This window comes from Rattus norvegicus, chromosome 7, assembly GCF_021556685.1.
Source record: "Rattus norvegicus strain SHRSP/BbbUtx chromosome 7, alternate assembly SHRSP_T2T, whole genome shotgun sequence".
In the NCBI taxonomy this organism is placed as follows: Eukaryota; Metazoa; Chordata; class Mammalia; order Rodentia; family Muridae; genus Rattus; species Rattus norvegicus.
Genome location: NC_141540.1, coordinates 100,170,157 through 100,187,333, shown reverse-complemented (window position 1 = coordinate 100,187,333; position 17,177 = coordinate 100,170,157). Strand labels below are relative to the sequence as shown.

General features: G+C 48.0%; 3 protein-coding genes across 47 annotated transcripts in view; 2 read left to right on the top strand and 1 right to left on the bottom strand.

The window, feature by feature from the left end:
- Nucleotides 1–8,443, top strand: part of Mtss1 (MTSS I-BAR domain containing 1) — a 139,200-nt gene extending 130,757 nt beyond the window's left edge. For 4 of the 32 annotated variants that reach the window (XM_087558027.1, NM_001439952.1, XM_087558044.1 and 1 more), the window contains 4 exon segments: nucleotides 2,226–2,420; nucleotides 3,741–3,914; nucleotides 4,237–4,399; nucleotides 5,576–8,443. In XM_087558027.1, the coding sequence (XP_087414153.1) occupies nucleotides 2,226–2,420; nucleotides 3,741–3,914; nucleotides 4,237–4,399; nucleotides 5,576–6,276 (1,233 nt within the window). In that variant the 3' untranslated portion in view covers nucleotides 6,277–8,443. 32 annotated transcript variants of the gene reach the window in all.
- A 1,396-nt stretch (nucleotides 8,444–9,839) lies between these two features.
- On the bottom strand, nucleotides 9,840–16,259 carry Ndufb9 (NADH:ubiquinone oxidoreductase subunit B9). Its single transcript, NM_001127294.3, is given in 4 exon segments — nucleotides 9,840–10,058; nucleotides 12,619–12,732; nucleotides 13,462–13,654; nucleotides 16,076–16,259. Coding segments are annotated over 4 exon segments (540 nt in total). The 5' UTR covers nucleotides 16,177–16,259; the 3' UTR covers nucleotides 9,840–9,926.
- Nucleotides 16,260–16,281: 22 nt separating this feature from the next.
- Nucleotides 16,282–17,177, top strand: part of Tatdn1 (TatD DNase domain containing 1) — a 38,309-nt gene continuing 37,413 nt past the window's right edge. For 11 of the 14 annotated variants that reach the window (XM_087559136.1, XM_087559135.1, XM_087559139.1 and 8 more), the window contains exon 1: nucleotides 16,284–16,335. In XM_087559136.1, the coding sequence (XP_087415262.1) occupies nucleotides 16,314–16,335 (22 nt within the window). In that variant the 5' untranslated portion in view covers nucleotides 16,284–16,313. Of the gene's footprint in view, nucleotides 16,336–17,177 lie in introns of all 14 variants that reach the window. The other 3 variants (NM_001400947.1, NM_001400945.1, NM_001400946.1) reach the window with 1 other exon arrangement.

The following is a 17,177-nucleotide window of genomic DNA, read 5'->3' as shown; positions in this document are numbered from 1 at the left end:
AGTTATAATAAGCCAAAGGATGCTGCGGAATTTAAAAGAGAATTATTCTTTTTCAGACAGCACAGCTGCTCGCAATCAAGTGGAACTTGTAAGGCAGCTTCCACATCACACCAGCCAGAGGGTTCCACCTCCCCTTTGGTGTAGATAGATACTGTTGATCCGGTTCTCAAGGTGAAGTGCACAGTTCCACAGCTGGGGGAGAAAGCATTATTCAACCCTTTACATTTCTGATCATGGCCAAGCATTTGGTGCTTTGCCCTTGCAGGAGGGGAAGCTAAGCCTCAGTCCCTTACAGGAATCCTTTTGAGATGGTAGAAAGGGATAGAAACTTGAATCTGGCCTCTGTGACGGTTAATCCAGGCACGCATAGTGTGGAAGGACCTGGTTTATGTAATCAAAATGGAGCTAGAGTTTGTAGGTAGTAGTGAGGAACTTGGAGCAAGAAGCTTTGTGTCATGAAGTGGAGAGGGCTAACGGGGAATGACGTGGGCTTTTGAAACCTCAGAGCCTGTCCCCAGTGACATTCCCTATAGCAAAGATTAGATTCAAACACAAAAGCCCAATCTCATTAAAACTATCACACCAGGCCACCGAATTGAGGTATACCAGTGACCATAAAGGCAGAGTAGTCCCTACTATTAGCAGAGTGTCAGAAGGGGGCCGGGGACTGTCAGGCACTTGGGCCTAGTGCCACCAGCTCTGGCACCCGTTCCCCACATCTGGTCCTCTCCAGATGCTTCATCCTGAGGTGTTAATATAACTCATCACCGGCTTCCCTGCTCAGAATCTCCCAAGTCACCGTCCAGACAGAGAACCTCAATGTGTCTTTAAGACTGGCCACTATATGGAACAGACGCTGTGCTGGACCCAGTAAGAAGCTAGGAATTAGAAGCATCCTTCAGCCATTGCTTGCCTAGGGACAGATTTGTGCAATGTACAATGCCTGAGGACCTACGAGGTCTATCCCGGCTCCTTGTGCAAAAGCACAGAGCTTGCCAGGAGGCCCAGTGTGATGACCCAGTATTGCTCTGTCGGGCACAAGGGCCAGCTAATGTCTGCAGGCTCTATATGCAGCAGGACCAGAGCTTGGCCAGGTCTCCCATCGCTTTCTTAAAATCTGTGTGGGTGAAAAATAAACCTTAATTCACTGTCTGCTTCTCTCACCCCCCTCTTCTGTGTATGTGTCTGTCTCCGTCTCCCTTTCTGTACATGCCCTTCCCGCCCCGTCCTTCCTCCTTTATTTTAATTATGATTTCCGATGGCCCATGGTTTGGTTTGTTGGTCCCCTTGTGTGGCTCTTCCCCACTGCAGAACTCATCCAGCTCGGCCTCCTCAGAAGCGTCGGAAACCTGCCAGTCAGTGAGCGAGTGCAGCTCCCCCACCTCAGTCAGCTCAGGCTCCACCATGGGCGCCTGGGTGTCCACAGACAAGGTGACCGGCCAGGGTTGCAGTCATGGTGGGCTGTTCTTCCTGACCTGCCCCTGCCTGCCTGCTGCACACACAGCCATCACAGCTGTAGGAACCTGGAAACTCAGGATCTGCTCCAAAAGCTCCTCTTTGGGATAGGGCCTGGATAGGTGGAGGGCTCCCTAGCTGCCTAATGACGTGGTCTGTGAGGGAGAGAGGAAAGGGGTCTGGGGGATTTGGAGATGTGAAGGCTTCCACCCAAGACAGGGTCTGTGTTCATCCTTTCTCCCTTCTTCCTCTCGAACATCCCACAAGACTGTTGGATGTGACATCTCACTGTGTCGGAGGTCGCGCGCTTTCCCACCTTTGAGTTTGCACCCCCATCCCTAAACTCGATGCAGAGCCTCCTCCTGGGCAGCGTGCCCATTGGGAAACCTAGAATGAACACCTCCAAATGCCCTGATTTGCATAACTTGATGAGTCTGTTCCCTGGTGCTGTGAAATCAGGCTTCACTGGTTTACAAAAAAATTAAAAACACCAGCAACATTACAAATTAAGGACCATGGTTGATTCCCAGACTGCTCTAAAGCACAGGTCGGATATTCCCCTGACTGAGCACTTACTGGGTTCTTTGCACCCTGGCTCTCCTCCTGTGTTGAGTGTCATTCACAGGCAGAAGAGCACCAGTGTTGACTTTATTTGTAAATATTCGGGTTTCCCCGTGCCCTCGGTGTCAATGCCATCTTGTACCTCAACACTCATCCTGTTATATTAATTTTTTTCCTTTTCTCCTCCCCTTTTTTGTTTTTGTTTCCAGTTGTCTAATGGGTTTTCTCACTATAGTTTATCAAGTGAGTCCCATGCAGGGCCCGTGGGTGCAGGCCCTTTCCCTCATTGCCTGCCTGCCTCCCGCCTGCTCCCTCGGGTCACCTCTATCCACCTTCCTGACTACGCTCATTATTACACCATTGGGCCCGGCATGTTCCCGTCATCTCAGATCCCTAGCTGGAAGGTTTGTGTCTCCCCTCCCTCCTCCTCCCCTCCCTAGCTCCCTCCTCTGCTCCCTTCTCTCCTCCCTCCCCAGTTCCCTCCTCCCCTCCCTCAGTTCCTTCCTCCCTTCTCCTCTCTCTCCCTAGCTCCCTCCTCCCCTCCCTAGCTCCCTCCTCTGCTCCCTTCTCCCCTCCCTCAGTTCCCTCCTCCCCTCCCTCCCTCCCTCCCTCCCTCCCTCCCTCCCTCCCTCCCTCCCTCCCTCCCTCCCTCCCTCCCTCCCTCCCTCCCTCCCTCTCTCTCATTGCTTCTGTGCTCACCCCTCTAACGTTCACCTACCATCGTCCCCTCCACTCTACCCGTACTTTCACACTCTGCCTTCTTCCCCACAACCCTTCTTCCTCAGAAAGCTCCCTCTCCCCAGAGGGGGCACCAAAAAACCAGCTAGAGATATTTTCCACATGGAACAGAAACCTGAGTCTTCCTTTAGGAAACTTTAGCGCTGGAGACTAGAGATCAAGGACACTGCTAGGCTCTGTGTCTGAGTGGAGCCTGCTGGGTGGCTTCCTTCCCTCCTGGGCCACCTGCAGTGTTTTATCAGAGCCCATACTGTCCTCCTTGGCCATATGCCCAACTTGTCCCCTGACAGTCCTGCTGCAGTAACAGAACGGCAGCCCGGAGTATGCATGGGATCATTATGCCCTCACTCAGAAGTATGTGAACTTTGCTTTTGATTGTTTTATGTTGAAGCACACTTGTTTCAATATAAAAACCAAACTTTTAAGTGATTTCCACCAGGGTGGTTGAGGCTCCAGGATGGTAAGTCAGTCCTTGGGGCTGCCAGTATTTTGAGCAGCTTATAACCTCATCTCACAAAACCCTGCTGCAGATAGATCCCAGAGCCCTCCCTGTACCACGGATGGCTGGTGGTGCGCTAGGGCCCCCTGGTGGCCACTTAGCCTTGACCAAATCAATCAGCCTCTCTCAAAGAGGGAGTGGAGTCCCTTCCAGCAGAAGGACTGGCCAGGCTCCTTGGGATGGCTCTCTCTCTCCCTCTCTCCTGGCTGATGCTCTAGTATATAGTGACCACCTGTCAGGTAGCTTCTGCCTACCCAGTTGTTGAGAGTTTTTAATCTCCGGGCAGGGACGAGGAGAAGGTTCTGGTGGAGGCAGGGGTGGGGGTAGGGGGTGGCGGGGGTGGTGCTAAGTTAGTGTGAGCAGACAGAATGGCTAGGGGCTATCGAGCCCCCGCTAGAGCTGCCTTGTGTGGGCAGCTGTGAATGGGCGGCTGTAGCCTTCTCTCTGGGTTGGGGGCCATGGCTCCTGACTACACTGTTCTACTCAGGACTGGGCAAAGCCAGGACCCTACGACCAGCCACTGGTGAACACTCTCCAGCGCCGCAAAGAGAAGCGCGAGGCGGACTCCAGTGGGGGAGGCCCCACGGCCACAGCAGGTCCACCTGCAGCTGCTGAAGAGGCACAGAGACCCAGGAGCATGACCGTGTCAGCCGCCCCCAGGGTGATTATGCCAGTTCTCTCTATCTGGTGGGATTCACAGTTAGGCCAAAATGGGGACCAGGGACCATGGCCTGTACTCGGGGTCCACATAGCCTAGCAGCCGAGGGGTGGATTGCCATTCTTCTTCCCCAGCTCCACAAGGTGTAAAGGACAAGAGGAGAGACATGTTCAACTTTCTAGTTCCTGCATGAGAAATATGCAGGTCGAAGCAGCCACCACCGACTACTGACGTGGTGCTCACAGGGGTGATCTGGGGTTCCACCTAAAACTGGGGTATGTCATGGCTCTGGTCTCTTTGAGTTTACATGTCCCCCATCCTGCAGCCTGGCGAGGATATGGAGGCCTGTGATGAACTGGCCCTCGCCCTGTCACGGGGCCTCCAGCTGGACGCGCAGAGGAGCAGCCGGGACTCACTACAGTGCTCCAGCGGCTATAGCACCCAGACCACCACCCCGTGCTGCTCGGAGGATACCATCCCCTCCCAAGGTACGAGGCGCCCAGCTTGCTGTCCGGCTTTCCGGGCGGCTCCAGGTGAGGAGGCAGAGAGCCGCGGCTGTTCTAACCACAGCGTAACTTCTGCTACAGATGGGCTTTGGAATCTCTGTCATCTCTGGGTGCCTTGGGGGCAGTGATCTGTAGTTGGCAGGTGACCCCAAGCATAAGCAAATTTTCCTCATTTCTCACCCTCCGTGCCTGATGCTCCCCAGCCCAGAATGAGGCTTAAGAGTTTTGTGGTTGCTTGGCCCTTTGTATGAAGCACCTCTTTTTCCTTTTAATCTTCACATTCGAGGGAGATTGATTTATTCGAGGGAGATTGATTTATCCCCATTTTACAAATGCGGACGCTGAAGCTCGGTACCTTGACCAAATCCATACAACTCCAGTCTAAAAGATGGAATCCAGCCCTTACGTTCTTAATCTAGTCTGGGGTGGGCACCCTCCCTTCCTCCCTCATCACCATACATACCAGGCAGGGAAAGCAGGCATCTGACAGCGAGAATCACTGTGGGATGGTTGGCTAAAGGCTGCCTGTAACCCACAAGCTATTTAAGATCTGAGTCAGTGAATCTCAAGTAAAGGTACCCCCTCCCAACCCGTAAGGGACGTTCAGCAGTCCAGACATATTGTTAGTAGTCAGAACTGCAGGGATACTACTGGTGTCTAGAAGCTAAGAGGCTGGGAGTTATGCTACCCTCTGAAACACTAGCCCTCCAGACCTCACCCTAAGAGAGAATTACCTAGCCTCAGGCCTCCAGTTTCAGCTGGCCTGCTGTTCAGACACGTGGATGTTTACTAAAAGCGTCCCCTCCCTCACTGCCCTGAGATATGCACAGTGCCATATTAAAGCGGGTGTGAACACGAGCCTTTGTACTTGGTTTTCAGGAACTCCATTCCTCTCTAGCCCTCACTTGAGCTGTTATCAAGGAGATGGTAAAGCCAACACTGCTGAGTGACTTTTCTCATGGCTAATTGTGGACCAGAGGTCCTTGGCAGCAGCTTTGTCACAGCTCGGTAGTCTAGGGTTCTCCCCCACCTCACAGTTCCCTGTTGTGGTAGATTAGTGAACAGAGCAAAGGGCAGTGTTTTGGCAGGGGAGAGTGATTCCCATCCTCTTACCATGTTGCCTGGGACCTAGACCATCTAATCAAATCCTATCCTCAGTTTCAGATTACGATTATTTCTCTGTAAGTGGTGACCAGGAGGCAGAGCAGCAGGAATTTGACAAGTCCTCCACCATTCCAAGGAACAGTGACATCAGCCAGTCTTACAGGCGGATGTTCCAAGCCAAGCGTCCGGCCTCAACGGCTGGCCTTCCCACCACTCTTGGACCTGCTATGGTCACACCAGGGGTTGCGACCATCCGAAGGACCCCTTCCACCAAGCCTTCTGTTCGCCGGGGGACCATTGGAGCTGGTCCTATTCCTATCAAGACACCAGTGATCCCTGTCAAAACCCCAACTGTCCCAGACCTCCCTGGGGTTTTGCCATCCCCTCCAGATGGGCCAGAGGAGAGGGGTGAGCACAGCCCTGAGTCTCCATCTGTGGGGGAGGGACCCCAGGGTGTCAGCAATATACCCTCTTCCTTGTGGAGTGGCCATGCGCCGATCAACCCTCCACTTCCAGGCCCAAAGCCCAGTATACCTGAGGAGCACAGACAGGCAATTCCAGAGAGCGAGGCTGAAGACCAGGAAAGAGACCCCTCAAGCACCAGTGTCTCCCCAGGCCCGATTCCAGAGAGTGACCCAGCAGACCTGAGCCCAAGGGAAAGCCCTCAGGGAGAAGACATGCTGAACGCCATCCGGAGGGGAGTGAAGCTGAAGAAGACGACCACCAACGATCGCTCAGCCCCTCGCTTCTCTTAGGTTCTCATAGTTCCCAGGAAGTGCTGCCAGTGGGAACGAACTCTAATTAATAAAGCCTAATTTGTCTTGATCCATTCCAGTCTATAATCAAGCAAAAGATTTTGTAGGCAGTTCGGAATTCTGCTCTTTTCAAACTATTCAACATCTTTAGATAAGAACTAAAAGCAACATATGTAATTGACATAATCTTGATCTTTTAATTTGTAAATATTGACGATTTCTTTCTGCATATTTTAACCTTAGTTTCCCTTTTGATTTTTCTGAAGGTGCCAAATTCCATTTAACTTTTTTACAGGTCTTTGTAAAATTTTAAAAGCATAAAGGGGAGGGGTGGGTTGGGACAGGGAGCCTTGGGGTCATTTCACAGAAGGGTTACTTACTTAGTTCTTTTTCTTTCTTCCCTCACTCACGCTCCGTAGATGCACTGTAGTCTAGTTTAGAAGCAAATCAAGTTATTTTAATGGATAAACACAACGGATAAGAGGTAAAAGCCTCATTCACATATACTGTGTTCTGGAGGAGAAATGCAGATAACAGTTGAGCAATATGCAGAGAAGAAAACCTGGACGTGGTGGATGGACTGTGTTGGGATTGGGGGGAGGGCTGGGGGAGGGGCACACTGTCAAACATAGCCAATCCTGTTACATTTAAGAGTAGCCTCGTAGGTTGAATTTCCAGTAGCTTCATGGTTAACGCATCCAATTAAGCCATACTAGATTGCAGTGTTTGTTTCTGTAAGGTTTTTAAGGACATCCTTTCTCCCAGCATTCCTCTCGACCACACACACGGCACCCACATCCAGTCCTGCGCATGCTGCTGCCACGGGTAGACATAGTCCCTTCCTTACTTTCTCGTCTCTTATACTCACTTCCACTGAATCCAGATACATCCAGAGGGGTAAGGCAATTCAGAAAATGTTAAAACATTTTAAAGTAATAGCAGGGAATTCTTAGATATAGAAGATGCCTTTTACTTAACTGTGCCCAGCAGGCTGGGTGCGTTGAAAAGCCCAGATATTTTGAAGAAAAAAAAAATTCAAACAGATTTATCAAGGGTAACCAGCTTGGAGTCTAGCAATTCTGCCAATGTGCTTACCAATCTGGGGGCTTGTTTTTCTTCCCTTCCTTAAATAAGGGCAGTTGGTTGGCTTCTAAACACCGGAGCGAAAAGGATTTATTTACTGTCAACTGGGAGCCTGATTTCAAGTCAGGCAACGTCTTTTCTTTGTTTAAAGATGAATGTCTTTTTTTTAAGTGGAAGTTAAATTTGTTACAACGCCCATCCCTAAAGTCAACAGAGATTTGTAGATTCCAAGAGCTCACATTTAAAGACAGCTGTTAAGAAGGCAAGGCCCTCAGCAGTTCAGTAACTGATAGTGCACGTTTGAAATTTGGGCAAGAAAAAGGTGGGTCCTGTGTGCTCTGCAGATCTCGGTTGGCTCTAGCCTCTGATGACATAATCTTATACTTTAACACATAGCCACGTTGGATGTGAGAGTAACGTTCCTCTAGTCATTGTTCTATATATTAACATTTAACACTGCTGTGATTGCTCAAAGGACATTTTATGTTATGGCTTTAAAGCAAAGGCATGATTATTAGAAATGACTTAAGCTCTTTTCTTTGAAAAACAAGCTCCTTTTACAGACTATAAGCAAACAGTAGTGCCTGTGGTTTAGCCCACCAACCTTGATGACTCAAAGTAGCTGATGCATTGTGCATATGATGCTTGAGATGGTTTTTGCAGATGCAGAAATCGCTGCGAGGTCATTCTAATAGAGACAAGTGGTATTTTAAACCTTTGAAAGGAATGGATGTAACTGTACCTTGGTACAGCTTCTCACTTGTTTAGTTTTTAAACGTTAGTATAATCTGAATAAAGTTAATATAAACTGTTGCCAAATTCAATGTAGAAAGAATGTGACAAACACCTTGGGTAGTTCTGTTTGTGTTTTTGCACATTGTAAAAGCAGTGTCACAGCTGAAAACAAACCCTTTCTAAAGGTAAATTATTGTGGTTTAGTTGCTAGTTTGTATTGAGAGTTGACCTCTCCCTGTGCAGTTTTTGTTTGAAACTTGTATAGATAACAGCGTGTAATGTGTCTCCCTTCTACATTGTAACAGTTGCTTCTGCCTACCTTATAAATAAAGAATCACTAAGAAAAAAAGTCCTCAGGTCTCCTTCAGATTGCTTGGAGTCTCAGTCAAATGTTAGGACAGAGCCTCAAACTGAGCTTAGAAAACTCAGGAAGTTCTATCTGTGGCAGTTAAGAGATTTAAGGGCTAGAGCAGCCTAATTATTTGAAAACAATTCCAATGAGTTACCAAAACCTAAAAGCAACTTGTTTTTACTGATAGTAAAAAAGAATGCTTTACTTTTTTTTTTTTTTAAGTTTCGACTATGCAGCGTTGGCTTACCAGGAGCTCTGCAAACCAGGGTGGCCCTGAACTCAGAGATCAAGTGCTGAGTTGCAGGCGTGCACTTATAAAAACGCCGGCATGAGTGTGCCGTGGTGTGCAAAGGCCGTCGGATAGTCTGTGGCAGCAGTTCTCTCCATGTACATGGGTCCTGGGAACAAACCAGGCTTGACTGCTAGCCTTCTCTGGCTTACCTTTGCTAACACTAACGGGATACTTAAAAAGGTCTGCTCTATCCTGACCTTTGACTGCTCAGCAGAGCCGCAGCTGGAAACCTGTATCTAAAGTTTGTATCCCACATTAGACCTGAGCCCCGACCTTCACACCTCACCCCACCTCCAGGAGGCCCTGGACTCTGCCTGCTCTGCTGCTTCAGAGTTTTTTTCGTAAACACTAAAATCCCACCAGCAAAGCCTTTAGGAAGGGAAGAATGCAGCCAGGAGTGGCAGGCAGCACACCCCGGTACCCCACAACGTGAGGGTCACCAAAACCACTTGCATCTTTTGGCTTTAATTTTTTTAAAAAAGAATTATACATTATGTTTTTATGTATTTGCATACACCGTAGCTGTTTTCAGACACACCAGAAGAGGTGCCAAATCTCATTACAGATGGCTGTGAGCCACCATGTAGTTGCTGGGATTTGAACTCAGGGCCTCTGGAAGAGCAGCCAGTGCTCTTAACCACTGAGCATCTCTCCAGCCCTCATTTTTCCTTTTAAAGCCTTCTGTACTTTTCTTCTGTTTATTCCTTCCTTTTACTAGTCAAGCCTTTAGTCATTTGTGGGCTAGGGAGATGGCCCACAAATCCTTGGAGCCCCAGCACCCAGGAAGCTGGGCACAGTAGTGCACCAGAGACCTCATCTTAAAGTTGGAAGGTGAGGGGCGCCATCCACAGTTCTCCGCCCTGCATGAGCGTGTCCGTGTGCACGAGTGTGCTCGAGTGTACATGTACAAAGACAAAAGCCCACCTAGCCCTAACCCTCAAGCCTGTTCTCTGTGAAGCTTCTTGACGAGCACATGTGCTCCCAATATAATTCTACAGGTAACTTGGAGAAAACAGGCATACACGATAAAAACCAAACCAAGCTACAATGCAGGCAAACACTTGGTGCCAGTGATCCTTGGAAGAACACTCCAGTCACAGCTGACTGTCTCTAGTTACTTTTATTAGGGCAAGTGTGAATGTGTTCTGTAACTCTCACTTGCAAGCATGAACAGTGCGGTGCCTGTCTCTATGTGGGCCGTTCCCGAGGTCTGGTCACAATATGCCACCACAATGGGGGCAAGTCGCCTTCCTTTCTGGCAGGAGGCAAAGCTTCAGTCATAATACCATCAGGTGACGTTTCTTCCTCCAGCTGTTTAACCTAGAAGGGGACAAGGAAGGAAGCATTGTAGAAGGCATCTCAACGGTAAGACCTGCTGCAGGGTCAGACGACAGCCTGCGATATGTCTCCTTCTACCCTGAGTCAGCATCAAGAAATGCTTATCTCCTATAAACCTGAACTATTTCTATGCCTGAGTCTACAAATCAGAACAACTCTTCTCTCCGAAGAGTCTTTGTTTTTTGAAGTCTGTATCTTTTATGGAGCAGAGTCGACTGGCATGGAACTAGACCAAACGCCACGGTCTTCCTGCCTTGCTCTTCCCAGGGGTGTAATCATAGGTGAGCCAGGTGGCTGTTCTCACTTCCAGCCGGGCAAAGCTGAGCTTTCTACCTGTCTCTTCTTACTCCTTCAGCAAAGCCACAAGTCTTCCTAGTTCCCTTTGTCATGGTCTCCCACTGGTCCCCAGGAAAACACTCTTGTCTTATCTAAGGCTCTCCAAACGCACTGAAAAGCCCAGCTCAGGTGTATTAGGGATGCAAATTACCAAGTTCAGCAAGCACCCAGGACATGAATTCAGGTGAAGCCACATGAAAAGTAGGCTCTGCCCTGCCTGATATTGCCCAACAAGATTCTCACCATCACCGTCCTAGGGAAAGGACCTAAAAGTAAAAGCTCATTCATGCACAGCACTGGATAACATTCAGGAGCTGAAAGCAGAGAGAGAAGGGAGGAACTGAGGAGAGGTCCTCAGTGGTCATTGGCAGAACAAGCCTGCTGCTCACCACAAAAAGACATTTTAAGCCTCAATATGCTGTCATACTTCTTACAAAATATGATGTCCCTTGGCCACAGCTACTCCACCTTGGCTAAGAACTTCTAAAACCAACATCCTGGACTTTATCTCCCAGAACCAGTACAACTTTCAAAATGGTGGCTTTAGAGACCAGTATCTAGTTCCTGCTGCCCACATGAATATTTTCATAAATTCCCTCAGAGACTCTGAAGGAACTAATTTACACATTTCTCCTAACCTGGAGTTCTCTGCATCAGCCTGTCTCAACTGCCTTTTCAATTCAGCTTAGACCATGTCATGACCCTTCTCCTGTTGTTTTGTTTTATTTTTCCAGATAGGGTTTCTCTGTGTAGCCCTGGCTATCCAGGAACTCACTTTGTAGACCAGGCTGGCCTTGAACTCACAGAGATCCACCTGCCTCTGCCTCCTGAATGCTGGGATTAAAAGCATGTGCTCCCACTGCCTTGCTCTGTAGTTCTCTTACTTGGCTGGAGAAACAGCTCAATGGGCAAACTGGACCCAACAGGTCAGTATAGCTAAGGAGAAAATATTAGAACAAACCAATGTTTAATATATCAATTACCCAGTGTCAAATGGGCCATCACTGTCACTTGGCAAGCCTACTTTTCCCAGCAAACTCACCCCCTCCAAGGCCAACACAGTTCTTCCATGTGCTCCCCACCCTCCATACCCACTTACTTCCCTTGGCTGTCCTCCTAGGATACTGAAAAAGCAGAAGCTGTTACAAAGAAGCCTCACCTTCAAACCTTTAACCTGAATGCATGTATGTAGATACATGTACCTACAAAACAATGAAGAACCTTTTCTAGTTTCCTCTCAAGGATCTCAGCTGTTTCTACAGGGTTTTTTTTTTTTTTTTTTAAAGATTTATTCATTTATTATATAAATACACTGTAGCTGTCTTCAGACACACCAGAAGAGGGCATCAGATCTCATTACAGATGGTTGTGAGCCACCGTGTGGTTGCTGGGAATTGAACTCAGGACCTCTGGAAGAGCAGTCAGTGCTCTTAATCGCTGAGCCATCTCTCCAGCCCGTTTCTACAGTTTTAAATACAACTGAAAAGTTACAAATTTCCATTTCTAGACCAGATTCCTATACTTGAAGTTGGCAAGTGGAATGTCTACTTCCCAGATGCCAGACTCTCCAGCTTCGCCTTCTGAGTGTTGATTATCTCTGACACGTGGGATGCCCTCCACCTTACACCAGTCTTCCCTATCTCAACACCAGCACTGAACTGCAGACAGTAACGTTTAGAACCTGGAAAGTACTGATTTCTCCATGTCCCTTACCCATCCCCCACAGCCAATGACGATCTGCCTGTCCACGTCCCTTCCACAGCTATTGCAGTACTCTGTGGGCCACACAACCTTTTCCCTAAAACTACCACACAAACCCTAACTTGGACTCCTGCTTCCTCCTGGCTTCTCCAACGTATCGCCCACGCTATGACGAGAGCTGCCAAAATCCAACTCTGAACATCCTAAGCTGAATGAAGAATGCCTAGGGCTCTGGGTAGGGAAAGGGCAAGGAGTTTTATAGAACAGGAAGAGTAGGTGGAGAGGAAGGAGAGGAAGAAAGAGATCACAGAGGTTCAAAATGGTAGAGACAACAAATCTGGAAGGTGGCCGATGTGAAACCGAACACAGTGAGAAACTCAAAGTCCAGCTAAGAAGCTGGCGTAACCATCACGGCTGGACAGTGGACCTCAGCCTGCAGAAGCAAACTCTGGAGATCCCCACGCTGACCAAGCAAAAGGCTACAGTGCACTGTCAAAACACTCACCTCCCGATCCCAGCTCTCCATCCTCAGTTTCTTCCACTGCTCTCTCTTGGAAAAGTAATCAGGATACACTGCTTTCTCAGAAGGATGCCAGTAATCTAAGCACCATTCTGGAACCTGCCAAAAGAGAAAAGCATGTGTTATTCCACAGGTGAACTATAAATACTATGGACAAGTGCTTACCAGTAAACCATGAGAACCCGAGTACAGAGTCCCAGTGCCCACTGAAGCAGGCATGGTGATCAGCACCTGCAAACCCAGTGGTAGACAAAAGGTAGGACTTCCAAAAGGATCCCTGGAGCTTAGTGACCATCCAGCCTAGACTAAAAAAGGCGGAGGGTGTGTGTGGTTCCAGGTTCAGTAGATAAAGAGCAACTGAGGAAGATCCTACAATTGATCTCTGGCCTCTACCAGTATACCCACAACACACCAACACATACATATATCACACACCACATATATGTATATATTAGAGTGTGTGTGTATCTATGTCAAACAGTTATTATCGGACTGCTTCTGTAAACAATGAATAGTAGAGGGCAAGCAGAGACCAGAGGTGAGAAAGAATGCCTTAAAGAGGCATGTGGCCAAAACATTAAAGGCAGGCCAAGAGAGCTGGCAGCCCTCCTCTCATGCTCGAAACTACTAAACACCTAGGGTTAAGGAAACATTCCCTGAGTATCTCACAGCGCTCAGTACCAATGCTAACTAGCTACTTTCCCAAATGAGCTGTGTACCAAATACTTTAGCACTGTGCTTTGCCAAAGGTACACTGTAAAACCTCAGAGCTGAATTTATGAAAAGAGGGAGAAAAAAGTTGAGCTGTCAGGGAGAGGTCCCACCTACCTTGTAGCACTCGTATCTCTCATAGGAAGTACCCCCAGGAGAGTCTGGGAAGATATACGGCTGAGGATGCTGGTTTTGCCAGAATTCTTCTTCCGCCTGCCTCAGCAGCTGGGTGGCCTTCATCATGTCCTTCTCATTCTTATGTTCTTCAAACCGGGCTCTCATCAAGCAAGCAAGGTACCGGTATTTGTCCCTTAAATCGAAATGGTTGTGGATATCAGAAGAGTTATCTACTTGTGGGCACTTCCTCTGTAGCCCTCCAAACAGAAGCAGACACTATACATACACACAGCCGAGCCACTTCCCTTTCATCAGTAACAGACACAGCACATTGAGGACAGCCTAGCTAGTTTCCTCTCTCCTACAAGGACTTCCACAGGAAAGGGAAGGAAAGGTGACACTCTGCAGGTTCATTCAGTATGCGCTCATTGACAACTACTGCAGGCCCTCTCATCTTCTGCTAGATCACCCGTATATCTCGGGGATTCGGCACAGCATCTAGCAAAAGATGGGAAGACCTGCGGTGGTTACCAGACGACGCAGGAAACAAAACACCCATCCAGACCAAGTCACGAGAGGGGGCCACTCTAGAGTACTCTAAACTAGCTGTGTGTACAGTCTGGGGTATGTTACTTAATGTAAAGACTGACATACACATTCTAAGAGCACACATACAAAAGCACACTTCACAGAGTGGTTGGTATGTTTCAAGCGCTTGGTGATACAATAGGCATTACACCAGAAAATAGTTTACAAAAAGCAGTGTCCAGTAAAGTCTGATGCATGAGGATGCATGTTAGAGGCAGAAGGTAAACTAGGGGACCCTTGAGGTCAAGTCTAGACTGCTGAATTGCTAGTAATGTCATTAGCTGAGACAGAGAATTTGAGAGTAGAATCAGTATGAGGAAGTTAAAAATAAAAACTTTGGTTTTAAAGAGTTTAGATAAACTCTGTTTGGCAGAAAGTCTCACAGACAGCTGGAAATATAGCTAATTCAAGCATCAAAACTGAAGACATCCATAGGAGACACAGTACCTAAGAGAGAGCCTTAGGTGAAGCCAGAGAATGTCCTAGAAGATACATGAGGGCTAGAGAGATATGGCTCAGTAGGCAAGTACCATGTAAGCATTAGGACCTGAGTTTGGAGCCCAAAACCCAAGGGAAGCTGGACATGGGAACACACACCAGTGGTCCCAGCACTCCTTCTCAGGATGAGAGCATGTGACAGATTTCCACAAGTTTAGAGGTCTGCAGGCCTAGCATACCAGCAGTGTGCTGTCCCAAACAAGGAGGAAGACAAGGACTGACACCTGAGGTTGTCACACAGTTGATATCCACACTGGGTTTTGATTTGCTTTAAGGGAACAGATTCGGACAAGGACTAAAAAAGGACGTCAGCTTTTAAATATGTTAGCGCTGTTTCAGTAGCTGGTTTGATTATTCCCTCCATGGGCATGAGCTCTGACATTTCCAGTTGTGTCATAGCATTACCTGAATTCCTGAAGGCTTAGTTTCTTTAGTAACCACTGCCAATTTTGTTACTTATGAGTTTATCTGTCACTTTCCCCACTAATCCATGGGAACTGCAGCTCAAAAAGAGGACTAACTGTCATTTATTTGCCATCCAGAATGGAAGCTGAATTTCAAATTCTGTTAAATAAGAAAAACTTAGGAAAGAAGCTAACAATGGTACAGCATTGTACACTGCACCTCCTGGCATAACAAAGAGGTGTAACCACAAACTTGCATTCTAGGACTTGGGGTTACCCTCTGCAGTTCTGACAGGTCTATTTGACTTTCCACCTTTTTATTGCAAGTCCTTCATGTGGGATTAGATTTGAGGATAAACGTGTGGAGGTCTGGGATTTACACATCTTGGGTTGTTACTGCACCCTGCATTTCTTTTAGGTCAGGAAAGCCTACATATTCTAACACTATATTGTTGTTTGTTTATTTGTAAAAAGCATCTTTTTTGGCCAGCCTCCAGCTCATTATGTAATGGAGAATATCTATCTTCCCCAATATAGGCCACCATATGAGACTTACTTAACACGAAGACTAATAACAATGGTTAAAGGAATAAAATTATGTAGGAGGTGAAATAGACATGATGGTAATGAGAAGAGTCGATCCGATAAAGCCAAATAAAGAAAAACCGATGGGAAGGGGTAAAGAGAATAATGTTTTGGAGACAAATCCTAAATTTTAATCTCGACTTGGGCACGCAGAGGCTGCAATCTCTTGGGCAAGTCAATCCTGAGCTTACCTATAAAATGAGGCTAAAATAATCACTAGTTCCTCAGTTAATCTGCAAACTAAAGATCATGGACAAATTACTGTTAAGGTTAGGGACAAGAGTTATAAAAACATTAGCGTTAGATTCATGACAATGACAGTCCTGGGTATTTTTTATTTCTTCATGCATCCTTCTACGCTGTGTCCTGGTCGCGCCGCTCCACATAATCATCTCTGCCAGATAAAGAGGCAGAGAGAGGACTGCATCAGGACCCAGGTTCAAGGGCGGGCTCCCTTCACTGTGTCCCTAAGTCCTTGATCAGATCAACCCACAGGGCCCCTCGGCTTCCGTCCCCGAGCCCAGGTCTCCTCTCCCTACCTGTGGACACACCATGACTCGAGGTGGCGCAGCGCGCGCTTATACAGCCGCAGCACCTTCTGCCGGTGGGTTAAGTAGGCCGGGGGAGCACAGAACGCCATAGCGCCCGGCTCACCTTCAGCGGCTGCCGCGGGGGCTGCCGGGAACCCGGAAGCGGGCGGTTGCGAGACGGAGCCGGAAGAATGAGCGTGCTCTACGCCATTTCCGCCTTTTCCTGGGAGGAGTCTGCTGCGCTATCATGAGTCTCTTCAAGTTCGTGGGTAAGGGCAGGATTTCCTTGGCCATGGGTTTTGCTGGCTGTCCCGGGCCCCCTTTTCGCGGCTTGGCTTTTCCAGGGTACAGAAGATTCCCGGAGGCCTCTAGTGCTGGCGATGATTGATCTGGTTTTTGCTCGAGGATGAGTTCCCGAATGCATATTGATTTATGAGAATTCACGAGCATAATTGGACTTGTGCATTTTTTATGTGTAATTCAACTGAAAATAGAGGTATAGGTGTGGGATGTGCGACAGCGGTAGACTGCCTAGCATGGGCTAATCCCCGAGTCCTCCCACCACCCAAAAAAGAAAAAGAAAGCACCGCCCCCCAGCTAATCACTATTCTCCGGTATTTCGTGAACCCTCCCTCCCTCCCTCTTCATGGCCGGCTGGACAGTACCTTGAAGATACAGGTTCACTCAGTCATCCTTTCATACCATAGATAACTCTTGGCATTGAGTCCTAGGAATGTGACGAAGTCCTGCTCACTTACAGGCTTTCTAGACTATAAACCGGAGCCCACAGACGGGAGGGGTGGCAGCTGGAGAGTGTGGCAAGGATTCAAAGTGGTACTTAGGAAAACTTGGGGGACACTGTAAGAGGTAGGGTTGGAAGGATAACTTGGAACCCAAAAGCCTCGATTACTTAAATTTCACTCCGTAGGGAGTGGCGTTTCGAAGAAGGCTTTTCAGCAAATCTTTGAGTGCCAGTTATATGGAAAGGATCTTGTCTTCTGGGATGCTGTTGTGGATAATCTCAGCATGAGCTTTGTCTCCGTGGAGTTTCCAGCGACTTAAGGGTGGGAAGTGACTGGGAGGAAGTTACCCTGATAGTCCTTTTGTAGAT